We start from the raw sequence: 27,824 nt of genomic DNA, 5'->3' as shown, positions 1-27,824 counted from the left end.
TAAAGACACGCAGAGGTGTACTGCATGGCAGCCACCGTGCGCACTTGCTTGGAAGTAAGCCCCGCTGCAATGGGAGCTTTCTTCCGAGTAAACACGCATTGGGATGGGCTGAGAACAGAAGCCAAGGCGTCCGGGGTTGTGCACTACGCCGGCGCCAAGCCTTCCTCCGCCTCGGGGCCGCTGCCTGATCCAGCCCTGCCCATCTGGTACAAGCGCATCCGGGGCGGACGCTGGGCCGGGAAGCAGCGCCTGCGCCCGGGCCGCACACGTGGGGAGGGGAAGGCCCGGTTCACCTCCGCCTTCCCTCGGGGTGGGAGCGCCGCCGATCCGCAGCGCGGGCACCATGGGCAAAAGCAGGACCAAGCGGTTCCACCCGCCGCCCTTTTCCCCAGCGGGCAGCCTGAGTGAGCAAGGCCGGGGGGCTGCAGGAGCCGGCTCTGAATCCGGATCCCCGGCCGCGGAGCTGCTAGAGAAAGTAAGTGAGAAAATCTGGTTCCAATCCCGGGAGGGTAAGCAATGGCTGAAACCCCACGCAAATCCTATTTAGAGTAGACCCATGGAAATGCATGTGACTTCAGTAAATCATGGCTAACTTAAGCCTCATTCATTTCCATGGGTCTACTCTAAATAGGATTTACGTGGGATTGTAGCCATTACACGGAGGCGCGTTGGCTGCTAGAGTTTGCAAACCAGGGTTGCCAACTTTAGAAGAGCGAGCGACCCGGCGTGCTTCTGTGCGCGCTGCTAGAGATTGTAGGTAGGTTTATGCGGTCGGATGGAATCAAATCCCGACTTGGGGTGCTAGTTTGCATGCTTGCAAGGGATTGCTGGTAGGGTTGCCAGCTGACCGGATCTGCTCCTGTATCTTTCACGGAAGTGCAGAAACCAGCAAGAGAAATCTTTTCAACGAAGCTGGAAGTTGATCGCTTGCTTTTGGCGACAGACCCAGTGGCTGTTAAAAGCAGAGGTGCAGGGGCCAGCGGAAAAGTTGGCAACCCTAATTAGGCGCTTGGAGGAGAGGGACGGGCTGATCTGTCTTTATTTCACACACATCCTTCCCAATCCTTAATCCTTTTGGCTAAGCTTGAGTCTACCTGTGATGGTCATTGGTGTTGCACCCTGATTGCATAATATCTAGAAAAACTGATTCAAGGACTCAGACTTGTATCCAGATGAAAGAGTGTGAGTCCCCTTGTTCCTCCCATCCCTGATGTGTTGAGATTCTCTGTGGTTATCAATAGTTGTGACAGATTCACTCTGTATCTGCCTAGTTGTTGTTGCTTTTAAAGATTTCTATCCTTCAAAGTGGCTTAAATTTAATTTAATAACCGCACTAAAATGCCGCAGCAAATAAACTACAAATAAATAAACCCTGAGCACAAGCATCAGTGAAGATTACTAGACAAAATAACTTTCTGGTTTTTTTTTAACAAAGAAGTGGGAAAAGAGGACAGTTTTAATGAGCCTGATTCCTAAAGGATGACCAGGGAATGTAGCTTCATAGGATCCAAGGTTGAAAGCCAGAATTTGAACCGGGTGCTAAGACCAAGCAAGGCTTGTGCCTCCTCCTTGCTTCTGGGTTGCCAGTTAGTGGGGCAGAATTCCCCACCACTTAAAATGTATTTAAAGGCCTTGGTGAGACAATGATTGTGTATATAATAAACTACAAAACAGACTATGATCCAATCTTACGTGATCACAAAATACATTCCAATATGCAATAGAAGAAAAGCATTCATCACTTCTAATACTTGATATTTATGCATCTTCCTTCTTATGAACTTCTTTACTTAAGCCAGAGTGACCTATAACATGAGCACTGTGGAAGGAGAGAAGCCCCCAGAGGTTTAGATTTTATCTTTTATGGGTATTTTTAATATATATTTTTCCAAAATAGCTTCTCTCCCCACGCAATCGTCCGACTGCACCCAACGTGTACAACTCTGACAGCCTCTTGAAGGCTTCACTGTATCAAAATAAGCCTATTCTGATCAGTGCAAAGCTGGGTCCATTCGTTAGTTTCTTTTAAAAGGCTTTGGGGTAAATATCCAGCACAGTTATGAAGGCTTGAAGTAAATTCCAAATAGCTATACTTCATTGCCTTGGTGTTCAGTCTTTTTGCTGGAAGTCTAAGCTACAGCTATTGTGATCATCCTTGTTGACAAACAGTTGTCTTAGATCCTGGGTAAAGACAGAATCCTGGTTAGCTCTAACCTTGGTTAACGTCACTGCCAATGTAATGGTTAATTATGGTTAAGCTCAGTGAGGGGACGTTGAGGGGAAGGAGCGTGTGATCCCATAACACCTCCACTGGTCCGATTTAAGCTTCCCGTTCTAATCTACCTCTCTGTGCCTCTCTCCAGCTGCAGCACCCCAGTGCCGATGTGAGAGAATTCGCCTGTGCCAGCATTTCCAAGCTCTTGCAGCAGAAACAAACAATCCCAGCTTTTGTGCAAAGAGACGTTGTCCGGTGTTTGGGTCCCATGCTGCTTGATCCAAGTCTCGCGGTTCGAGAGACCGCGGCAGGAGCTCTCCGGTGAGTGACAAGTCATGGTGGGAAGACGGAAGAGAGTATGCTTCCAAAGGCTCTGTACCATCCTCCAAGCAGCCTTCCCCAACCTGGAGTCCTGCGGATATTTTGGTCTTCAATTCCCATCAGCCCCAGTCGGCACAGCAAATGGTCAGGAATGCTGGGAGTTGTAGTCCAAAACGTCTGGAGGGCACCATGCTGGGGAAGGCTGCCTTAGAGCCTTCTGGGGATGCGCTCTGATATTGAATACGGCTTTTGGCCCTGAGTGCAGAAGAATACAAGAATTGTCCTGCATTCTAGAGTTTGGGAGCAATACAGGAGAAAGCCCTTTCCTACATGGCTGACAAACAGACTTTGTTGTGTTGTGTGAGCCATCGTTTGTTAACCATGAATAACTCATTAAGAGAACCCATGGTTTGTTGTTGGGTTGTAAGTTCTGGGTTGTTTGTGGTCAACAAACCATGCTTTGTTAGCAAGGCTGGGTTCACACAACACAACAACCTACAATTCAACTACAACCCATACTCAACCAATACTCTGTATTATTGTGCAAACAACTTCATAGTCTGAAAAAAAAACACCATTTCCCAAGTGACTTTGTTGGTACAATGTTGCCTAAGCCACAAGCTGCATATAAAGTCACATTTCTGATTTTTTTTTGTGATTTTTTTTTTACATCGCACGATTTCATAGTTGCAAGCGTGCTGCTGTTCTTCACTCATTCATTGCTGCCCTAATTTTGTAGCTGTTTAATTCAAGTTTCTCCCAGCTGAACATCAAGGAGATCATTTAGCAATTGGAAAACCGCTTTGTTTTTTCTGGGTAAATAGCTTGCAATTGTGCTATTGCAATTGTGCTATTAGCACTAAACTGCCTTTTAAAACTTGCAGTCAATGAACTAATGCATCATTTAATTGATGTACAGCTTTTGGTCCAAGTGAACGTTTCCACACCATCAAAAGGAATCTCTCAGGCTAGATTTAACATGGGCTTTGCTAAATCTTTGGAGACCCATCTGTGACAAGTTGCCATTGGATCTGTTCATTACATGAAGGACACCTGTGCTTGTGTACGCCACACTCTCTCCCTTGCTCTGCCCTCTCTCGTTCTGTGCTCCGCTAGGTGAGTAACTTCCTGATTTATAGCAAACCATGAGTTGTTGTTACATCTGAACAAGCAAGCGGTGGTTTGTGTGAGTCCTGCAGATCACAAGCTAGGATAAGCCTTGGTTTCCAGTCCTCGTTTGCATGTTCAGATGTTAACGGCAAGTTATTGTTTGCCAAAACCCTGGAGGTTTCTAATGAAGCAGCAAGGACGGAAAGGTAAGAGTACAAGGCTTGTTCATGTAAATATGAAAGAATACTTTCCACATATTTAGTGGCACATGGGATGCCTTTCTGGAGTGCTTTGATTTGCATCCAAACAGCAACAGCTGTGACCTAGTAGAGTCCCAGGTCACAGCAGTTGTTTGACAGCAGATGGACACCTTGCGCGGCTGACACATACACAAATCTATCCCTCCTTCCCACCTCTTGTTTCTCTTCTATCTTGTTCCTTGTCTTCTTATTACCCCATTTAAAACAGAAGAGCAGATTTTCAGTAATTCTGCACATGCTCAAGATTAACACCAATGTTGTAATATAATTTGTTCTGATTTTAGTGCTAATTCTATATTTTTATGATTATGTATTGTTATTGTTACATTTAATTATTAAAGCAGCTGATCCAACCCTCGTTGGCTTTGTTACAGAAATCTTAGTGCTTGTGGAGGATTTGAAGTTTGTGATGACATGGTCACTAAAGACATCATGACACCTCTCGTAGCTTTATTGAAAGAGGTATGTATGTAGCATAGCAGTTAAGAGACAATGGGCATGTCTAGACCAGGCAATATCCTTGGGATCACCCCAGGATCATTCCTGTGCGTCCACATGACACATAGGGGATTCCCGGGGCAGGGAGGGGTGATCCCTCCCTTTCCCCAGGATAGCCGGGACAGCTTTAATCCCGATTTTTCCCACAGTCTTGGGATTGTAGACCGCAGGACGTGTGGGCAGCCATCCCTGTTTCTTCCCTGCTCCTTGCGAGCAAACTGTGTCCATCGGGTGTGGGAGGGGGGAGCAGGATCTTTTTTTAAAAAAACAACAACCCTACCTTTAGCGATGGAGTGCTCGTGCGCGCATTTTTGATAAAAACAAAACTGGTGGGTGCAGATCTCACGAGGTGATCGCTAATCCCTCCTGATCGTTTTCGATGGGAGGCAAATGAGGAGGCTTGCTAAGTAATCCACAAAGCTTTTATTAAGCAACAAACATCTCTTCTACCTGAATAGAGTCTAACATCTTGGAAACGTCTCCCTAGGCAAAACTATGCAAACTAAGCAAGACAATGTCTGCTCAAGAAGAATAGGAAGCTACTTCCCAAACGCCCGTAACTTCTGAGAACCTGGTGCGGAGGCAGGTTCTGGCGTAATCGAACTGACTTTCTCACGCCTTCCTTCCGCCCTGTGCGTTTGAGCTTCCGGCAGACCCTAGCATCAGCTAGCTTGTCAGGACACTCACCTCCAGAAGAAGGCTCACTTTCCACCGAGTGTGTAGGATTTGGCCTTGAGGAGATAAGCTCTGGAGAGGGCTGACTCCCAGCTGGGGAATCGCCCATGAGAGCTTCCTCCCCCACTGGTACAGGCTGGCTGGTGTCTGGTGCTGCGTCTTCTAGTTCTGAATCTGATTCTGATTGATTACCAGAAACATGTTCTTCCAAAACAGGGGCAGTAGGGTTAGATACGACACTGAGGTCTAGACATGCCCAATGCTGTGAATCAAGGAGTTGCCAGTTCAAATCTTCTCTCTGCCATGCATTCACTAGGTGGCCTTAGGCAAGCTGTCCTTTATCAGCCGCAGTTCACCCCTCCCATCTGTTGTTTTTAAATGGATACTGTTGTTTTATACTGTTTTTATGTTTTTTAAATTTTTGTATACTTTTAATGTTTACTATTTTTAATTGTTGTAAACTGCCCAGAGAGCTTCGGCTGTGGGGCGGTATATAAATGTAATAAAATAATAAAAATAATAAAAAAAATAATATTAGGGGATCATAATACAGACATACTGTACCTTACACAGTTGTTAAGGATTACAACTAAATAATGGGTGTCAAGTGCTGTGATCTTTTCAAATGTATTTATTTAGTAAAATACTTCTATACCGCTTAATATCTTCAAATCCCATAGCGGTTCACATTAAAATACAACATAACAATATAACTTTCCAGGTAAAGTAATAAATAATTAAAACATGAAAAACATTTTAAAGCGTTACAATGCAATAATAACAACAAGGTAGTCACAGAGTCCCTCGCAGGTCAGGCAAAGCTGTTGTGAATAGGTGTGTTTTCAAGAGGCGTTTAAACTTGCCACTGTTCCTGCTTCGTGAACCACGCGTGGGAGAGTTTAGCTGCCGCATTTTGAATTAAATTGCGAAGGCTTCATGTCGATGGTTGAAAAGGAGGGAAACCCTAGAAAATGAGAAGCCCTGCAGCAGTGGCAACAAAAGAGGGGATTGCTTCTGCATTACAGAATGGGTTGGTATTCTGGTTCCTGACGCAAGCATTTGCTTGGAGGCAAGGAAAGAGGTCACAGTTCTCTAGTTAACTAGCACTTTTCCAGAGGCCTGCAAATTAATATTTCACCACTAGAAGATGGTTTGGTTGTTCCAATTTATTCTGCTTTGAATCCTCACCCTCATCCCTTTGGGATCCTATTTTGGTCAAAACAGTGTCGAGCAGGTCTCGATGAAAGCAACGGCTCTCCGAAGGAAGCCAAGGATACGAACAAGAACTACATCGAAGACATCGCCAACGAGGCAGTGAACCTGCTCTGGAATGTTTGGTAAGCTCCAGCTAGAAATACTTCGTGTCGGGGCCATTCTGAGGGGCCTGTTGGCCAAGTACTTCCTGCATCGGCAGGCCCTTCAGGCTTATGTAGCAGTGGCGAGAGGTTTGCAGCCACCATTTTAATTTCCCACAATGCCCCTGAGCAATGCGTACATCCTGGAAAATTAAAATGGCGCCTCCCACTGTGGTCCCAGCAGTGGTTGAGGCTGGTCAGGGGTTCCTGTGACCCCCTGCCCCCCACACACATTCCTTTGAGAAATAATTTGATTATGAAGAACTATTAATGAATGACAAAGGAAGAGATCTATTTCTTCGTCAGAGAAAGCGATACAGCAGCTTTTGCCAACCTGGTGCCCTCCAGATATTTTTGACTTCAGCTCCATCCAGCATGGTGAATAGTGAGGAATGCTGGGAATTGTTATTCAAAACACCAGGTTGGGGAAACCTGCAGTACTGCAACTGTGTCAGATAAGCTCCTACCTGTCTTCATGGCACTGAAAAAACAAAGGCTTTTGTGTCGGGAGACAGATTGTGCTAGGGTGTGTTGTCTAAAGGGCTAGCCACCTGTAAAACGTTTTTTTTATTATTATTATTATTATTATTATTATTATTATTATTATTATTATTTATTTCTGCCCAAGCACTCAAGGTGGTTTGCATTTTGGAACATTGGCTTGAAATCAAAGAGAGGCGTTGGTAGGGAAAGGAAAATCCTTGGATTTTTTTTATTGGGGTACTTGCCTTGCAAGGAGTTAGGCTGCAAGGAGAGTATAGCTCGTTGGTAGGGCATCTACTTTGCAACCAGAAGGTCCCAGGTTCGATTCCCAGCAACTCCAGGTAGGGCTGGAAAAACTCCTGCCTGAGAGCCTGGAGCGGCTGCCAGCCAGTGTCGACAATACTGGGTTAGCTAGTTCAGTGGACTTTTCTTTAGCTGAGAATCAATAAAACTATAAATCCTACACAGAACTTTCAGTGGGCTCTTAGGGTGCTTCAGGGCTGTTAAAAGTCCTTTTGTTTCTCTGTTAGTGAATGCAGCAGTACAGCAGTGTCTATATTCAACAAAGAAGGATGCTTGGGCATTATACTACAGTACCTGAAGAGATTTCGTACAAATGTGGACCTGGCCATTGCAGTAGGTAAGTAGAGGAGTTGTTGTCGTTGTCCCCCCACCCCACCGAGCAGAGGTTAGTACAGATGTTTTCTGCTGCATTGAAGCTTTCTCTTAAGGCCAGCAGCCTGATTAGGCAGTTGACAATTTGGAGCATTTTTGTTTATTTCAAAAAATAATATTCTGCATTTATTTATTTATTTATTTATTTATTTATAGCCTAGCTACAGTTATCCATGCTCTGATAACCTCTCGTTTGGATTACTGCAATGCGTTATACGTGGGGCTGCCTTTGAAAACGGTCCAGAAACTTCAGCTGGTACAAAACAGGGCAGCCCGTTTACTAACAGGAACTGGCCGGCAAGATCACATTACGCCAGTTCTTTTACAACTTCATTGGCTGCCAGTCCAGGTCCGGGTCTGATTCAAACTGCTGGTATTGACATTTAAAGCCCTAAATGGTTTGGGGCCAGGTTATTTGAAGGAACGCCTCCTCCCATATGTACCTGCCCGGACCTTAAGATCATCTACAGGGGCCCTTCTCTGTGAGCCCCTGCCAAAGGAAGTGAGGCAGGTGGCTACTAGGAGGAGGGCTTTCTCCGTTGTGGCACCCTGGCAGTGGAATGAGCTCCCCAGAGAGGTCCGCCTTTCGCCTACACTGTACTCTTTTCGTCGCCAGCTGCTGAAGACCTTTTTATTCTCTCAGTATCTTAACACTTAATTTTAACTTAAATTTAAATTTTACTGTTCTAACTCTGTATTTTAATCTTATATCAATTTTGCTGCGTGGTTTTATCCTAGTTGTGCTTTTTATACTGTATTTTGTATTTGTGTTTTTAACTTGTTGGTTGTTTTATTATGGTTTTAATTTTTGTGAACCGCCCAGAGAGCTTCGGCTATTGGGCGGTATAAAAATGTAATAAATAAATAAATGAATAAATAATTCACAACACACCCACACCCACCACATCTAGAGAGATTCCAGAGCAGTGAACAATAAAAGATTAAAAAGATAAGGAGATAAAAGAATAAAACTCCATATTTTTTTATTCCAAAGGGACATGAAGCCAAAATAACTGGGTAAAGATCAGATTTTAAGGCAGCATAGAATTGTAAAAAGCTAGCGTGTTGTTTTTTTTTTAAAAAAGCTAATAAGAACAGCAGGTAAAATAGCCATAATGGCTCTTATCTAGAGCAGGGGTGAGCAGAAAGTAGATCTACAGATGTTTTGAAGTTTAATACCCAGCATTGCTGACCATTGGCCATGTTGGCAGAGGCCTCTGGGAGCTGAAGACCAAAACTTCTGAAGATCTATCTTCTGCCCATCCCTGATCTACAGGGCCATTAGCTGAGCTCTGTGTGAACTGAGGGGCTTTTGAGCCCTTAGTCCATCCGAGTGGGACCTCCTGAACCTTTCAGGAGCTGGTTTTGAATCTCGGGATGCAGAGTTGGCAGAATTCTGGTGCAGCCCAAGGAACGCTTGCACCTTTCTGAGAGACTACTTGGAGTTGCGTCCTCCATTTAAATGTTGCTGGTGTTTCTCTTGACAGCGTCCTGTTTGCAGGCAGTGACGGAAGATAATTCGGACCTCCTTTCTTCCTTTGATGCTTCTGCGCACCAGGTGATGGAAATGGTCATGTTGTCATCGGACAAAGCCCTGGAGCATGTTCTTCTACGGACACTGGTTGCAGGTAGGTTTTATCTGGATATCAGCTACAGTATTGGGTTCCAGTGCCTTGTATGCGGACGGTCTCAGCTTCAGTCCCTGGCATCTCCAGGTAAGGTTTGAAAAAGGATTCAAGTCCAAAACCCTGGAGAACACTGGCCAATTGCTTTACACCAGGAGTGCAGGACCAGAGGCTCACGTTCTAAATCTAGCCCGCCTTGGGTCCTAATTCAGTCCTCTGGGGCTCCCCGGATGGCCACCCTTTCCCTCAGTCAACAATAATTTGGAGCAGCCTTCCACAAGCTGGTGGCCTCCAGATGTGTTGGACTTCAGATATGTTGGCTGGGGATGGTGGGAATTGTAGTCCAACACGTCTGAAGGACACCAGGTTGAGGAAGGCCGGTTGGACGGTCCCCTGGCTTTGTGCAGTTTGTTCCTCAATTCTAAAAGATTTAAATTCCTCTCCTAAAGTTTAGTTGCTTCAAGTAAGAGCTTTAAACTAAAAGGTGCTGCTGTTTTGGCCACGCCCCTTTTCCTTTAGCCACGCCCCCTTTGGCCCTACCCACCACTGGAATGTGGCCCCCAAGAGCTTCTCCTTTATGTAATTTGGCCCTTGGTCTTAAAGAGGTTCAACACCACTGGTTTAGACATTACCGGTCTAGATGTTTCAATGGTCTTCATATAAGGCAACTTCCTGCGTTCTTGGAAGAGGCTTTGTAAGTAGGCTGGTTGAGACAAACTAGCCAGGGAAAACCTAAGAGCCTGTTCCCAAATCTAGCTATTGCTCTCCCCATCCCTGCCCTCAATTTCTTGGTGAAATTGTTTTTCATCTCCCACAATGTCTAAAGAATACTATGATCCCATGATTTCCTGAACGGGTTCCAAAGGTTTCATTTATTGAATTCTACCCCAGTTCAGCATCTTGGCTGGTTCTTGGGCAAGGGACATTTTTATCGGGACTTATGAAGTTGTTTTAATTATGATTTCACCCACTGGGAATTTGGAGTATGCTGGCGATGCAATTTGATCTCCGCTATGTCGGTAAGAATAAAGGAAAATTATTATAAATTGGTATGGAGGTGGTATTTAACACCAGCAAGATTAAATCAAATTGAAAAGAAATATTCCGCGTTATGCTGGAGGGGATGCCAGGAAACTGGTACCTACGTTCATATGTGGTGGAACTGTGAATATATACAGAAATTTTGGCAAATGGTGTTTAAGGAGATAAATGAAATAATTGGAATGAAGTTAGAGGTATGTCCAAGTATAACATTGTTGTCAATTTATGAGAAGGTTAACTGTACGCAAGCTATTAAAGATTTAATAACAAATTTATTGACAGCAGCAAGATTAATGATATCTAGGAAATGGAAAGAGCAAGGTGATTATCAAATAGAAGAATGGTATAAGGAAGTTTGGAATATTGTTATTAACAATAAGTTAACATGTAGTATTAAAGTTAAAAAAAGGACTATTGAATTGAAATGATTTTGAAGAGATATGGAGATTATTTGTAGAGTCTGTGTTAATAAAGGGGAAAAGGTGTAAACCTTTACAAGAATCATTACAATTTTGGAAAGGTGAATAAGGGTCCTGGGGGTGGGGTGCACTTATTATTATTCATAAGTATTTTATTATTAAAATTATGTATTGTTATTATTAATTGTGTTTACGTGTTAGTTTAATTCGATGTTTGTGTATAATGTTAAAAATTAAATAATTTTTTTTTTTTAAAAAAAATAATGGGGTCGATGTCACAGCAGCAGCTATAAGGCACGTTTGCCAAAGTCCTGCAGCCTAGGCCAAATAAATGGTGCACCTTCTATGTGTTGAGATCGATGCTCGAATTATCAGCAGCAGGTCCCTTGCTTTTGTGGCTACCGCTTTGAGATATCTTTTGAGATATAGTCGAACTGTCTATAAATTGATTCAATAAATAAACTTAGCAGGAAGTACTTCTGTGTAGGTATGCATAGGATTGCACCGTAAGTTTTTAAGAAGTTGGAAAAGTGGACAATGCCTGGATCCAACTAGTGGCTGAAACCTTTTCTGTTTTGCCACTCTGCAGATGCTATGACTGTCAGAGTTGATGGCGTGTCACATCTTCCTTAACCTCTCCCTTGCTTAAGGTGTCACTTGGAATATAAAAAGCACCCTGCCCTCCGGGACCCAGGCAGGCACTATAAATGCCATCCTAAAGATTTTGTCAGAATCTTTAGCAATAGACGCCGGTGAGACGGTCATTCGGATGAAGGAGGAGGAAACAGAGAGATTGAAAAACTCTGCCGAGCCAGAAACGGAAGGCAGTGTGGGTGATGGCAACAACTCAGGACTTATCGAAGATGAGGAAATGGAGGAGACGCCTAAAGGAGACGCCAAAGGGAAAAATGATGTTTCAGATCTGCTTCCAGTAAGTGTGGGTGGTATTGGCTGAACCAGCTTTAGATGTCGCAGGTAGGGTGTCATTTGCTGTGTAAAGAGGTATTGCCAGCATCTGGATCGGAAAAAAGGCTTCCAATCTAAAGGCCATGACTTAAGATTGATAGATGCCTTGAGTGGACTGCAGTTACCTGTGATGCTGCATTCTCTTAGAGGAACTCATTATTATTATTATTATTATTATTCACTAGCTAAAGGGCTTTCATATCTAACATATGAAGGAAATGGGTAAGGATGAATTATTTCCTATCCATTCTCCATATCTCAACTCCAACTTCTCACCCTGCTCTGTATTCCATGGGTTGATTCCTTCTATCCATCTATCTGTCTCTCTTTCTTGCTGTGGGATGGGGAGAAACCACAAATGTGTTTAAACCGTGGTTATGTAGCCACCATGGTTAGGAATGGTTCACACAACACACTAAGCCGTAATGTTTAGCTCAAAACGCTTAACCATTGTGGCTTAGCGTGTTGTCTGAACAGGGTCATTATGGCTCAAACACACCTTGTGAACCGAGACTTAGTGTGTCGTGTGAACCATTCCTAACCATGGTGGCTACATAACCATGGTTTAAACACGCTCACTAACCATTTGCTGTGAAAGGGTCAGCGGCCTAACCATGGCTTAGCGTGTCGTCTGAACAGGCCCGTTGTTTTATGACAAAGCCCATTGAGAAAGGAGCTTTGCTCAGTGATAGAGCATCTACTTTGCATGCTAAAAGCCCCAGGGTCAATTTCTGGCAAGTCTTGGGAAAGATCCCTGCAGGATACCACAAAACCCAATTCCAGTTTGAGTAGAAAACACTGGACAAATAGTCTGTTTTGTTTCCTTTTTTTGTTTGCTTTCTAGTGCAGTAGACAGGAGCTGAAACAGGTAGCGGCTTTACTTCTGGCTCAGCAGACAGCCCTGGAAATCATTGTTAATATGTGCTGCAATGAAGGTATGCATTTTGCCTTCTTGTTTATGTGGTATCTGGGCTTCTATTTCCCTCTGCAACTTCTCAAACAAACCCTCGATGAAGTAAGTGTATTTAAGACTGCGGCCTTAAACCTTATCCCAAACGATGCATTCAGAACACCTAGGCTCAGTTTATCCAGTGTTGCATTTTACGTGTTTATTACTAGTAATCAGGGCTGGTTTTTTTTCCTATTTTGTGCAGCCACAAACCCACCCAGCAAGTTAAGAAGTTGGCATCAGCTTTAGAACTTGGGATCTGGAGAATTTTCATCCCGCCCCCCCCCTTTTTTTTTTTAGTTTCTAGTCCTTATGACTGCTGAGATAATCTTGAAAATATGTGGGCTGTTCTTTCTGAGCTCTCATATATACTTGATTTGCTTCATTTATCCAATGGATGTACAAGTGGGTTGGGCTTTTTTATTGGAATATTTCATTTCTTTTTCCCCTCAATTTAAAGTTCTTTATTTTTCAAAACAAAATCAACGTGAACAAACACAATACAAGAAAAAGGAAAAAATATATGCAAAGTTAAAAAACACATAAAACATAAAATTGACTTCCTATTTTGTCCACCGCCCAAATGTATAACCCTATTTTTTCTTAATCTACCATTGCAGAAACCCCAATTCCCTTCTTTCTATCTTTTACCTTAAATTTTTCTTCTCAATAGTTGAATCCACAGATGAAAAATTCATTTTTCCCTATCCAAAATTCTGGCCCCAATTTATCCTTCAATCTTTTTCATGTTGTTCCTCCATCTCAGATTTCAACAGCAATTTATACATTTTTGCAATAACATGTTCATCATTTGTGCACATTGCCTTTTCAAATTCATTCAAAACTAAAAGCTCTCTTATCTACTTTTAAACTTCCCAAAATTTATAAATATGAGAGCCATTAACATACATGTTCTTCTTTCAGAAGTTCTTCCCTCGATTTTAGGTTGTATTCACCTTATATCAGTTCTAATACATCCCAAAAGAATATTTCATTTCTTTTGTAGCACCCTGCCTCATCTTTATATTTACGTCTTATATTTCCCAGAAGCCATAATAAGTGATCAATACAACCACTTTATCCTTCCACTTTCCTCCTTCCCCGGCTATTTCGCTTGTGTAAACTCCTTGGGGCAGGCTCATATTTTATTTATTTATTTACAATATTTAGATACCGCTCCCTATCCAAGAATTTCAGAGCGGTGAACAATAGAATAAAAACAGAATAAAACACATTGAAAATATATTTGTAAAGGAAAAAAGGTATAAATAAAATCATGGCTGGTCATTGAAGGAAAGCTTCCTGGAACAACAACGTTTTCAGCAGGCTCCAGAAGGAATACAAAGTTGGTGCCTGCCTGACAACCAAAGGCAGGGAATTCCATAGGAAGGGGGCCACCACACTGAAGGCTGTTCTCTGGTGGACTCCAGTTGGGCCGTATGTCCATGTAGAACCACCAGGAGCATGCCTTCAAATGACCTCAATAACTAGGCGCGAAGGTGCTGTCCTGCTTTGGAAGATTCCGTTGAGAGATGGTCGGCCACTGTGTGAACAGAACGCAGGACTAGATAGACCCTTGGCTTTTACGTCTATAGCTGATGGCACTGTACAAATAAATACATGAATAAAGCCATTTGTTTAAGTGGGAGCTATGGAGTGGGATGAAGCCAGAAATTGTGTGCTGGATGGTAATGATTTAAAGTGGGTGTGAATTACTCTGGGATTTTCTTTGCACGCCTGTGCTGTCGGTTTGCAGACCCCTCGGATGATGAGTGGGAAGAGTTATCCAGTAGTGATGAAAGTGATACATTTATGGACAACAACTGCGACGAAGGCGAGAAGCTGCTGTCGCCCCTTTGTCTTTCTGCGGAAGTTCACACAGCCCTTATGAACCACCTAGTGCCGAAGAAGGTAGAATCCTCCTGTCCTTCTTAACTCCTCTGTGCCAGGATGGCGAGGGGTCATGGCTTAGTGGTAGAGCAAGTGCTTTGCATGTAGGAGGTCCCAGGTTCAATCCCCGGCATCACCAAGTAGGGTTAGGAAAAACCCTTCCTGAAACTCTGTAAGAGCTGCTACCAGTCAATGTCGACAGTACTGGACTAGATGGACCAGTGGTCTGACTCAGTATAAGGCAGCTTCCAAACAATCCCATGATGAGTTTATTCTGTGCTCCAAAATGGGTCTTTGAACTTATCATAGAATAGTAGAGTTGGAGGGGCCTATAAGGCCATCGAGTCCAACCCCCTGCTCAATGCAAGAATCCATGCAGGACTTGGGTTCCTGGAACCCTGGTTTTCCAATACCCACTCTTGTGATGTTGTGGAGTGGTGATGGGAAAGTGTTTATAGAAAAAGCTCTGCCCATGTGTCATAGAGTAATCTCTGGGCTGGCCTAAAGTTGCTCTTTGGATCCTGTCCATTGGAGCTCTTCTATGGTTAAGAGTACAGTTTAGCACTAGTTAGCCTTGTTGTTTCGATACAAAATGAATATTTTTAATCCAGTATCTTGAGTACTCAAATCTAACTCCCACCTTCATCCTGTATACTAATACTGACCTGAATCTGCGAGCGTGGAACCATCATGCAACCCAAAGTGGACCTTCCACGCAATTTGATGACGTAGCATGACAGCTCTTTTCTTCTTCTAGATACTTGAAAAAACTGCTTTTCCCAACAGTGCAGCTGTTGACATCTGTACATGCAATCCAACCTGGAAGCCGCTAATTAAAAAGTAGGTGTTCACTTGCTTTCATTATGTTTCTAGTTAACTTGTTAGGACAGCATCGTCTCTCTTGGTGCCATTTGTGGAGTGTCCCTCTACTGTGTGTCCCTCTACTGTGTGTCCCTTTTGCCAGTTGCCGCTTTGTGATTCTTTTCTTTAGAGCAGGGCTGCTCAACCTCCAGCCTTCTGCCTAACTTTGTGCGACCCTCAGCTTAATTTCACAAGACTGTATTGTATTTCTTTATTTACAGTCAACAGACCAATATAAAACAAGAAGATACACCATTATATAAAACAGTACAAAGTAGGGATAAAAAAGAGGGAGTGTTACAAAACCACTAAAGATACTAGATTGTTATTTGTTGGTTTCTGAAAAGGGGACAGAATTGGGTTATTGGGGCCAAGCATAGTGAAAAAGGGAGGGATATATAGATAATAAAATTGCTAATCTGTGGATTTAAGCGCAATCAACATCCATAAGAGATCTGGTGCGGATGGCCAAATTCAGGAATTTGGCCACCTGCTCAGTGGTAGATTTACTGGAGCCCTGAAGTAGAGTAATCAGGAGTGACTCAGGGGATCGTCCAGGGAGACGTTGCATAATAGGACATAATAGGTCTTTCCTTGCCTGTTAGTAAAACTTGCAATGGAAGAGCACATGCAGAATGGATTCCACCTCGATGTTATTACATGGGCAGTATCTGTTTTTGGATGGAATTTTCTTATATCTGCCCTCCAGCAACTTGGAGGGGAGGACGTTAAATCTTGCTAGGGTGAGTGCCTTCCTGTATTTGGGAATGGTTAACCAACCCAGGTATGGCATTCCGTCTTTACAAGAAGGGACTGGGAGACCCAATGATTGGGGGGAACATGGTCCCCAGGCAGTTCCCCGGAGCTCTTGGTGGTCTATATCCAGTAGTCTCTGTTTGGTGATCTGTTTAGCGCTGTCCAAGTCCAGAGATAGCAGAGAAAAAGGGGTATAATACAGTACCACAAGACCTGTGGCCAGAGCCACCTGTCCCTCTCCCAGCAGCCTGCTGGGTAAGTAGGGTTGGGATAGGAGATAAAAGAGAGTGGCCTGGAGAGAAAGAGATAGAGAGAAGGGGTAGCTCGGTTAACCCCTGGCTTCCTTCCCCCCCAGCATATGGTCTCCGACAGATTGTTTATTTAGAGTGTTTTTATCCCGCACCTCAGCCAAAAAGGTTCCTGGAGCAGCTTACAATTGATCAGTAGAGAAGACTTACATTGTAAAAAAGACATGACACACAAGGAAAAGCGGATGGGGAGGGAAGAGGGAGAAAATAAAAAGAAATTAAGTAGACTGTTCAGGCTGGTGGGAAGGCCCTGCTCCCCCCTCTCATCTCCCAATGGAGGGGCAGACCAACAGCTCCTTCTTCCACACAGGGTAAAGATGACAACCCTGTTGTGTGTGTGTGGGGGGGTGTCCAACTGAAGCAGGCTCTGATGGCCTCAGATTGCTCCGGAAAAAGGACTTCTTCACCCCTGTGTTAGAGGAAGCAGATAAATGTATCTCCTTGACTCATTCCACTTCCTTCCAGGTTGAACATGGTCCAATACAGAGCCCTGACGTGTCTTCACAGCATCTTGTTGGTGTCTGATGTGGATTGCCTTGGGGGAGCTTCAGTGCTGCAGTCACTCTCACAGCACCTGTCCCAGTTAATTTTTTCTCAGCCAGGTGAGTTTTAGGCCTACGTGTGTTCACCAAGCCTCTGCTTCTTCTCCTGTCCTTCTTTCTTATTGCTACTCACAGGGGGTTACCAATGTTCCAGTTTTGAAGGCCGTGTCTCCTTGTTGCATTGTGCTGGTGTATGCCTCTGTTTTTATTTGTTTAAGAAGTCTGCATCTCGCCTTTTGACGCGAAAAAGATTCCAGGAAGGCTGGCAACAAAACTAAAACCATCCGATCAGAACGTAACAATAAAACAACTAAACAGCACTGGGGGGGGGAGTGAGGGGAGGGGAGAGGTTTGAATCCAACAGTTAAGTTTAAAAACTTATCCTGACCCCTTACAATTAAGACAATGAGATGGGAGAAAGGGGTGGATGGTGACTGTATCACCGTCAATAGTCACATGTAATATGAAGATAACTGAAGTATTTAAAAAAACCTTTAATATATTGAGCAAAATAGCTACTCTGTATAGTTCTAGTATATATAAAAACTATATGGTATTACATTAAAACATCAATAGAAGTGATAAAGAACAAAGAGACAATGTCATACCATATAGTTTTTATATATACTTGAACTATACAGAGTAGCTATTTTGCTCAGTATATTAAAGGTTTTTTAAATACTTCGGTTAACTTCATATTACATGTGACTATTGACGGTGATACGGTCACCAGTACATCCACCCCTTTCTCCCATCTCATCATTGAATCCAACAGTGCCTTTTTATTCACCGAAAGGGTTTGGAAATGGGGAGAGTGGTGGAGAATATAAGATGTGCCCTGACTCTGGATCAGACCGAGGGTCCATCTAGTCCTCCAGCACTCGGTTCACACAGGGGCCAACCAGCTCTTGACCAGGATTCAACACAGCAAGACAGGGTGGGCAGTGGGAGTTCCCCCCCCCCCTGATGTCTACTCTGGAGGATTGGTGACCCTCTGGAACAGTGTGGAATGGGGAGGGGGGCTACAGAGGGAACCAGTGAAAAATTACTCCCCACCCCCCATTTCCATAAATGGAATCATCCGTTGAAACCAAGCCCACCATTGGATCCAGCCCAGAGACAGCAAGGAACTGAAAATGAAAGCAGAAACATCTAAACATGGTTTCAGGTGAAGGTTGGGAATCAGGATGAGCAAGCTCTAAACTCTTGAAATGTGTGGATTTGCGAAGAAACGAAAACACAGTTTCAGAACCACACTAACCCAGTCCCAAACACATTTTCCGGGGCGTGAAATTGACCTCCAAAGAAGTCTTTTTTGTTTTGAGCCTTGAACAAATTTGTTGGTGTTTTTACCTTTGGGCAGAATTTTCAAAAGAAATGGAGTTTCTGGAAGCTGTGACCAGCGCTTTGAGAGCTCTTTTGCAAATGTTGGCCTCTAACGATATACCTCAGGTGAGATTGTTTTCCCTCTTCCCCAAATTCATTATACCGTCTCTTCTTGTCTTGTTGTTAAGTTATGCGTGCATGCATTGTTTCAAAACTCTTTGGGAACTGAATAAGCGGGGCAATTTCACTTTATTTGACAGGATTTCATTATGAGAGGAGAGAAACTGTTTGTGACTCTCCTTCACGCCTATAGCAAGTCATAGAATCATAGAATAGTAGAGTTGGAAGGGACCTATAAGGTCATCGAGTCCAACCCCCTGCTCAGTGCAGGAATCCACCTTAAAGCATCCTTGATAGATGGTTGTTCAGCTGCTTCTTGAATGCTCTAGTGTGGGAGAGGCCATGACCTCCCTAGGTCATTGGTTCCATTGTCGTACCACTCTAACAGTCAGGAGGTTTTCCCTGATGTCCAGCTGGAATCTGGCTTCCTGTCACTTGAGCCCATTATTCTGTGTCCTGCCTTCTGGGATGATCTAGAAGAGATCCTCGGCCTCCTCTATGTGACAACCTTTCAATTATTTGAAGAGTGCTATCATGTCTCTCCTCAGTCTTCTCCAGGCTAAACATGCCCACTTCTTTAAGTCTCTTCAGTAAACAAACTCTGTATATATCAACATTTCTTGAACTTTTCATTTCTGAAGTTCAGGCCTAAGTGCCATTGCTTGGGCCTTATGTGTCCAAAATGACACCACCCATATACCAGGTGAAGAGATTTGCAGAAGTACAAAAAAAAAAGTCTCCCCTCAATCTTCTCTTCTCCAGGCTAAACATGCTCAGTTGTTTCAATCTCTCTCCATAGGGCTTTGTTTCCAGACCCCTGATCATAGAAAGTGCAGTGTAGCCTCCACTGGCCTGATAGCTTTCAGAAGTGTTGGACTGCCACTCCCATCATTCTCAGCCAGTGCTGGCTAGGAATGATGGGCATTGTAGCCCAGCACACCTGGAGCATATCAGGTCTTCTGGTCAGCGGTGACCCTGACCGTGTAGCGTTCCTGCTGATGTGGAGAGCTAGATATGCATAGAGTCCCCTTGCAGATGTTCCATTCAGTGCGTAGATGCTTGTGGGCAGGGCCAGGAGTGGCATGGACATTGGATCTGGGGCTGGCCCCCTCCACACCTATAGCCAGCACACGGAGAGGGCAGTGAGGATACCCATACCCCAGTGACCGTGTGTTGAGTGGAACATTGGCTGTTCGTTCATAGGTTATCTCCATGCCTTTGGGAACCCCAATTGCATAAATTTCCAGGGCACGTAGCTGCATTCATTTAGAATATCCTTGCCATTCTTTGCTTGATATGTGAACATGCCGGAGGTCTGGGAGGTTCATGTGGAATACCCTCCCCTTGGAGGACCAACTGGCGCTGACACTGGCTTCATTTCGGTGCCAAGTTAAAACATGGCTCTTTATCAGAGCCTTTGAGGGCTAAATTCTCCATGGTCACACATAGTTTTAATTGTTTTTATTGGTTTTTAAAAAAATTCTACTGGTTTTAATTTGTTAACAATTTAATACTTTTTTAGCTGTGTATATTTATGTTTACATTGTTCTGATTTTATCTATATGCCGCCCTGAGATCCCAGTGATATAGGGCAGGATACAAATGTTTTAATAAATAAAAATAAATAAATGGACATTGGAAGCGTTGGTTAACTTTATTATAACTTTATTATTTCTGCATGAAAGGGATTCTTGTGAACCATTTTTAGCTCATTCATCCATCTACCCTATATAGCTTGTGGTCCACTTGTGATCCTCCAGATGTTTCGTTCTATAACTCCCATCCATCCTAGCTAGCATAGCCAATGGTCAGGAACCCTCGGACTTGTAGGCAAAACATCTGGAGGGCCACAAGTTGCCCACCCCTGCCTAAAGCAAACCCATTCTCCATGTGTGGATCCTTTATGTAGCTACGGTGTCATCATCCATGAATCAACAGGTATCAACTGGCTTGAGGAATCCTCAAGGTGCGTAGAAATACAGAGTGCCCTCTTTGACTGTTGGAGTGAGGATATGATGGAATGGAGTATCCTGGAAACCCTGAACTCCATGCTGTAACATTTTGTTGCAGGGCCCACTTGTTTTGCCTATCAAACAAGCTCTCAGCATTTTGTCTGTCCCACTTCCAACATTCTGTTACACCCGAGAACAACCAAGAAACAGAAGCCCTAACAGGTATACAGGAATAAATGCAGGGCAAAGGAGTAGATCTAGCCAGCACCTGAGACGAAGTTGAGCTAGAGAACAGTACCTCTGAACATGTACAGAGTACTTTCCCCTCTGTCTTTTCCGTTGTCGATAGGAAATGGGCCATGGGAGGTGGTTTGTAAGCATGCCGTGTTGCTACACTTTTTTCTTTTATAAGTGTGATTCTTGAATGGAAGATGTGTGTCCCCTGCACACAAAAAAACCATTCGGATAAAAGTCTTTCTTGCTCAAAGTTTATGTTGACTAATTCAAAAGTAAGAGGCTGAGCATTCGCCTTCTTATTCTTTATATCTCTTTCCTTTTCATTCTTCTACATAGTCCATGACTCCCGAGCAGCTGATGACTTTGTGTGAAGCTGGGATTCATAGCAACAATATGAGTGTTCGGGTAAACGTCGTCAGCATTCTAGGAATTGCTGGCAGCGTGCTTGCAAAAGTGGAAGACACCGCGGATACGCTGAAGGTAAACCTTGATGGTGATCTCTCCCTTGCTTTTAGCAGTGACGTTACTGCTAGAAAGATCACCGTGAGTTTGTGTGTGTGTGTGTATTTCTGTATCACTTCAGATGATCGGGAAGTTCCTCCTGGACGTTGCAACGAGGGATCCTTCTCTCGTGGTGGTGGGAGAAGCTCTGGATGCCCTCTTTGATGTTTTCGCCGACGGTAAAGAAGCAGAAAGGGCAGTGGAAGGAATAAAATTGCTTCATGCGCTTAAGGAATTCCAGCCAGTTTTCAAATCACGGGTAGGCATATTAGGTCATTGTGAGAGCACTAATATTGAATTGCGGCTGCAATTCACGTCACCACTCGGAGAATTTGACTTTTCAGCAGTTGCACCCACCGTTTCTATTGATGCCCTAAAAGCTCCAACTTTGAAAACGGTCCTCAAGTCGCTAGACCTCTTGGGTATAACGATATACTTTAAAAGTCAGAGACAGGTAACAGTTGAGAAAATGGGAGCATTGGTAGAAGAATTCTAGCGGCAAGAGCAGGCATGGACGCACTGCAGGAAATTAAAAAAGATTTATTTATTTTTAAATGATGTCTGGAGCTGGTATGGAAGGGTCAAAATGAGTTTGCAAGCGAATTTTGACCCTTCTGAGGATTCAGTAGCAGCCTGGGACACCATTTTGTTTATTAAAAATGGTTTTTAAGATTTGGGGGGCGGGGTTACAGAGGCTGCACTGGAAGACTGCAGGGACTGCCTACCCCTGAGCTACAGAACAAAGTGTTGGTTTTCTTCCCTTTTTGTTGCTCCGTGTCCATCCTCATGGACCTCAGACCCAGCTTCCATCTCGATTCCTCTGCTCTATCTCATGAGACCTATTCTTTCCTTCCTTCCCTCTTCTGTAGCATTTTGCTTAGGCTGGGCTTCGCTTTGCTGAGTGACACTGCCTCAGCAAAGCAGGATGCACTTCTGCAGTGTTCGAGCCGAGTTTGTTAAATATAATCAGGTTGGTCTCTTACAACAGGGCAACTGTCCCACACCTGGTACCCTCCAGGTGTGTGGATGCTGGGAGTTGTGGTCCAACACATCTGGAAAGCGGCAGGTTTGGGAAGGCTGGATCAGGGCAATACATCCTCATGGTGATATTGGGAGGGAAAAGGACTTTCGGGGTTGCCAAATTTCAGTTTTCGAGGTGTTAATTCAAAGACTTCCTCTGAGAAATGATGGCAGTGATGTACCTGACAGCCCCAGGGAACACGATGCTCTTGAATCAGGAAGGAGCTAATCTGCCAGAATGTGAGACAAATGCTGTTTAGTCATCACTCAGACTGCCGAGTCTGGTGTACAGGTATAGGTTCCCCAAGGACATGAGAGGGCTTAATGTTCATCGTTGGGTGACTGGACCATCAAGGGAAGATCTGTGCATGTATGAATGAGCTATCACAGATTGGCCACTGCTGATAACCGCTTCAGTCACAATTCTTTTCAGGGGTAGCAGTTTTTTATTTTATTTATTTATTTAAGCATTTTTATGCCGCCATTCAGCCCAAAAAGGCTCTCACGACGGCTTACAAAAGTATTTCTTGACAGTCCCTGCCCACAGGCTTACAATCTAAAAGACATGACGCAAAAGGAAAGGGGATTGGGAGGGAGGAGGAGGAGGGGGGAAAGGAAAGCAAATTGAAGCACTACAATCTTAGTTGCAAAGTTCAGCAGTTAGTTGACAGTTGGTAGCAGGAGGGAGGGGGCTCTCAGCTGGAGCTGGACCCAGGCACGATGGAGAGGTGCCTGGCTGCTGCTTCCTCCCTCACTGGTGGCCTCTGCAGAGACAGTTGGTAGCAGGAGGGAGGGGGCTCTCAGCTGGAGCTGGACCCAGGCACGATGGAGAGGTGCCTGGCTGCTGCTTCCTCTCTCACTGGTGGCCTCTGCAGAGACAGTTGGTAGCAGGAGGGAGGGGGCTCTCAGCTGGAGCTGGACCCAGGCATGATGGAGAGGTGCCTGGCTGCTGCTTCCTCCCTCACTGGTGGCCTCTGCAGAGACAGTTCACACTTTCAGCTGCAAGTCATCAGTGACAAGGTACTGAGTAGGCCTGATACCAGAACATGACACTCTCAGGCAGCTGCTAGAGCCTCAGGCACCACTGTAGTGTGCACGGTTGCTGCCTGCCATGGCCCCCTCCTTTAATCTCGCCCCCTGGCACTCTGATTAGCAATGATTGTCTGAACAGAATAAGTTTCTTCATTTAAATATAATCTGGTCTGGGAGCAAGCATTTTAATTTCCCACAAATGCCCGTGAGTGATGCTATATTGATGCATTATGGGAAATTTTAAAATGGATCCTCAGCATTAATTGAAGCATTGCTGGTATCCACCTCTGGTAACCCCACTAGGGCTCACCTAAAGAGGATATGGTCATAGGTTAGGAGGAACCCATCAGGGGGTCCTTCACTGCATGCTTCCTCAAACCTGGAGCTGCCCCAATATCAAGCGTTGTACCTAGATGTGTGACTTTGCCCAGAATGTTGAGTTTTGAAAGGGAGAGAGGGTGTGTGCCTTGAAAATAGCTTTCTTTTTATTTAGTTTATGTATCAGGGTGTTGTTGTTTTTATCCATGGTTTTAATCAAGGTAGCCAGATGTGAACCATAGTCCAGTCTAAGCTTTTATTCCTCAAAACACCACAATATCCAGGGGAGTGGAGGAAATTATTATTTTCCCCAAGCATCTTGCTGCTTTGGCTGAGTGATATCTGCATCCTGATTTTGAATGGACTGTATATGACACCGCCTATTTTTCAGAATATCACAGTGGCCTTTGTCGGATGGTTTAAACGGAATCTCTTGAAGAATATCAATAAAATGATCTGTATTCCCCTCCCCCCCCCTCTTAAATTTCAGATGCGCAAAGAAGGAAAAGGACAGTACAGCACAGATCAGTTGTGCGTGCTTGACAATGTGAAACTGAATTTAAGAAGATTCATTGCCTATCAAGAGACATTGGAGAGAAAAAAATAATTTTTGAATAGTAAAAAGAATGTACAGCTTTATATTTTTTGGTTATTCTTTGTTAAATATAGCACCTTGCAGGGACTGGTGGTAGGCGTGGAGGGTGATGAGTCCGCTTTGGATGTTAAATTTCTTACAGATTAGAAATTGCAAAGGGGGCTGTTACAGCTAGGTTCAGCATCTTTATGTGCTGGTAAATCAGGACTGGAAAAATACTTAAACTCCTCCTAAGTCAGGAAAAGGGAACCTCAGGAGTCTCAACCTGGCCCAGGTGCATTCCCCAGATGAAGAAAAAGAGAGATGTATACTCTGGTGTTGAATGAAAACTGAAATATTTAATGGTAATCTCCTCAGTAAAAATGATAGAATAATGCGTAGATTTTTAAAATAGACAAACTGACGCGTACACTAGCTCGACATTTCGGGCCCTTAGGTCCTTCATCAGGAGCTGTAGCGTCGTTTATATAACAAATGCTGAATATCTTTCCTTGTATTGTTCTCAGGAGTCCTCCTGACGACAATACAGGGAAAGATATTCAGCATTTTTTTTCTATTAATAGTTTTATTAATTTTCCACAAAAACAAAACACATAAAAGGTAAAAACAACAACAATACAAACTATACAAACTACATCACAACATAAACTACTGCTAAAATGATCACAGATACATAAGGCTATATTCCATTTGAAGCGATCTTCGTGTCAGACGGCAAGTGTCAATTATTTTTTGTTTACCAGGTCCAAATTTCATAAAAGCAAGCAAGTCTATATAACAGAGGCTAAAATACAAGTTATATATAAAATCCACATACAAATAAACCATCCTTTTGCAGTTATTATTATTATTATTTATTTATATAGCACCATCAATGTACATGGTGCTGTACAGATTACACAGTAAATAGCAAGACCCTGCCGCATAGGCTTGCAATCTAATAAGTTGTAGTAAACAATAAAGAGGGAAGGAGAATGCAAACAGGCACAGGGAAGTGTAAACAGGCACCGGGTAGGGTGAAGCTAACAGTATAGAGTCAGAACAAACTCAATATTTGAAGGCTATAGGGAAAAGAAAAGTTTTTAGCTGAGTTTTAAAAGCAGTGATTGAGTTTGTAGTTCTCAAGTGTTCTGGAAGAGCGTTCCAGGAGTAAGGGGCAGCAGAAGAAAAAGGACGAAGCCGAGTAATAAAAGGTTTCCAGTCCATTAAATATGAAGTATATGTAACAATATGTATATAAATGAGCCTTGACGACGATACAGCTCCTGATGAAGGACCTAAGGGCCCGAAATGTCGAGCTAGTGTATGTGTCAATTTGTCATTTTAAAAAATCTATGCATTCTATAATTTTTACTGAGGAGATTACCGTTAAATATTTCAATTTTCATTCAACACCAGAGTATACATCTCTCTTTTTCTTCAACTATCATTGGTGGTTTTGTCCCCTTGTCCACTTCCGCATTCCCCAGATGCCCATGGGCCCTTTCTCTGGCCCCGCCTCTTTTCTCCCTGGCCCCGCCTCTTTTCTCCCTGGCCCCGCCTCTTTTCTCCCTGGCCCCGCCTCTTTTCTCCCTGGCCCCACCTCTTTTCTCCCAACCACCAGTCATTTGATGGTTTTCTGGCTTTTGTGCAATTCCCAAACCCCCCCCCCCCCCCATTCTAAAAGGTTGAAAGGCCTCTTCTACAGCTTAGTGATTAGCAGTAACATAAGTTACTATATGCTCGTATGTTTGGCCACACGTGCTTTGTCTTTGAGTCCACCCACCCCTGGAATGCAGTCCCTGTGAGTTTCTCCGAAATTGGATTCGACCCTCTGTCTGAAAAGATTCCCCTCTCCTGACCTAGACAACGCAGTTTAGCTTAAGGACCAGCATCGCATATTAGGAACCAGTCCTGCCTAATACTAAATGAGTATTTGAGTTCCCTGGATGACAGCATCCGTTTTCCAGGTGACCCAGTGGCTAGGGTTTTTCCAGTTCCGCCTTTGTAAGGTGATGTTCCTAATCCTCTAAGCATGGTTAGGAGTTTGGGAACATCTCGTAGGCTCATGCTCTCCTTCCCTTCTTCTTTGACACATGACACCCCACTCCCCTGGTTTTCAGAGCCAATTATAGTACATTTAGGTCTCTACCTGTGTTATCATTAGTCATGGTTATCAATCCACTTCCAACCGTAGCTGTACTTTCTGCTTTGAGCTAAACTGAGAGAATGCCTTCTCCCTTACCAACTTGCCCAGCTACTGAGGTCATTGGAGGGCATGCTCCTGGTGGTTCCATATCAACCTTTGTCCTGATTGGAGTCCGCCAGGAGAAGAGCCTTTAGTGTGGTGGCCCCTTCTCTTTGGAACCCCCTGAAGGTTGGGCGGGCGGGCACCATCATTATGCTGCTTCTGGCGCCTCCTGAAAACAACTATTCCAGAAAGCCTTCCTCAGCTGACCAGCCACTGTTTTTATTGGTCCTTTGTTTTAAATTGAATTATTTTAATTTGCTGTTTTTAATTTTCTTTATTTTTACTGTTTTATTCCTATGTGCACTGCTCCGGAATCTATTTTAGGTATGGAACGATATATGAATATTGTTAATAATAATAACAACAACCATGGCTAATATTAACATTGGTGCAATTACAAATTCTGGTACAAAATTATCATTCTGCAAAGGAAGCAAAAGAAATATGAACTGATTCATGCTGGAATAATCTTTTTTGAAAGTATACTTTTATACAGTGCTCTGCAGGGTATATAATTCATTGGAAAAGCAATGTCTGTCCTTAAAGTGGGCTACTTTTAACACAATATTGCTATGGATAAAGCCCCAAGTGGCCTTTCTCTGGGACTGGCTTTTTGCCATGTATATTGGCTAACCGCACTGAAGAAACATACCAACTTGTGGCATACTTCTGCAGTACATGCCAAACCAGGTGTGGAGGGGTGGGAAAAATCCAATCCCTAGGAGTCAGCATTGATCTTTTGCATATCAGCCATACACAGGGTTGAAAAAACATTTTAGGTTTCATAGTCGCTGGTATCTCCTTTTCTAGGCAATCTCTCGCCTGGGATTTTTTCCAGTCTTGGCTATATAAATGATAGATAGCCATCAACGGCTACCGTTGAGCAGTAACAACAGGTGTGGATGTTGTCGCTCTGCAAAATCACCCACACCTGTCACCTTGAAATGTGTTTGCTGAACAGTTGGAAAAATATAGATGGCATAAAACCAGCTCCCTTTACCTTGAATGAATCAAATGGCTTGAAATTGGGAATATGAACAGAAACCAGAAAGGTAGCTGTGTTAAGTAACATAGTCCTGCGGCACCTTTTGAGATTTTTCTTTTTTTAAAAAAAGGTATTAAGCTGTAAGCTTTTGTAGGCAAGGGACTGTTTCTACCAGCATCTGATGAATCAGGTCTTGCCTGCAGAAGCTTGTGCCACAATATACTAACTGGGGTACATTTCTGCACTCCCATTTGATAAGGGCCAAGATATGGAAGCTATCCAATTAATTTTTTACAGTTGGTTTTGATCTGTTCTGAATCAGTCTGTTTTACATGAAATGGTTTTAAAATTCTAAAGTTTGTGTATATGGCGTTGCGCTGGGGCCCTTTTAGATAGAAAGGTGCTTCACCCTGCCCCTGCCCGCTCACTGAGTGCCCAGCTTCATAGCTGCAGCTTCTGTCAAGGCATCAAAAGTATCACAGGTCTCACCATGTGCAACAGGCCTTCTTCCTGACAGGCGTGTCGCATATTTTTTGCACAAATTGGGATGCTGGCAGTT

General features: G+C 43.7%; 1 protein-coding gene across 1 annotated transcript; it reads left to right on the top strand.

The window, feature by feature from the left end:
- The first annotated feature begins 366 nt into the window (after window positions 1–366).
- HEATR3 (HEAT repeat containing 3) lies at window positions 367–24,334 on the top strand. The gene is made up of 15 exons (XM_063141518.1): window positions 367–475; window positions 2,364–2,536; window positions 4,281–4,368; window positions 6,304–6,416; window positions 7,448–7,557; window positions 9,080–9,220; window positions 11,328–11,608; window positions 12,488–12,578; window positions 14,349–14,503; window positions 15,240–15,322; window positions 16,873–17,009; window positions 18,313–18,401; window positions 20,921–21,064; window positions 21,168–21,344; window positions 23,946–24,334. The coding sequence occupies exons 2-15, from the start codon at window positions 2,484–2,486 to the stop codon at window positions 24,060–24,062; spliced, it is 1,779 nt and encodes a 592-aa protein (XP_062997588.1). The 5' UTR covers window positions 367–475; window positions 2,364–2,483; the 3' UTR covers window positions 24,063–24,334.
- The last annotated feature ends 3,490 nt before the right edge of the window (window positions 24,335–27,824 follow it).

This window comes from Elgaria multicarinata, chromosome 14 (assembly GCF_023053635.1).
Source record: "Elgaria multicarinata webbii isolate HBS135686 ecotype San Diego chromosome 14, rElgMul1.1.pri, whole genome shotgun sequence".
Classification (NCBI taxonomy): Eukaryota; Metazoa; Chordata; class Lepidosauria; order Squamata; family Anguidae; genus Elgaria; species Elgaria multicarinata.
This window is presented reverse-complemented; position numbering and strand designations above follow the sequence as displayed.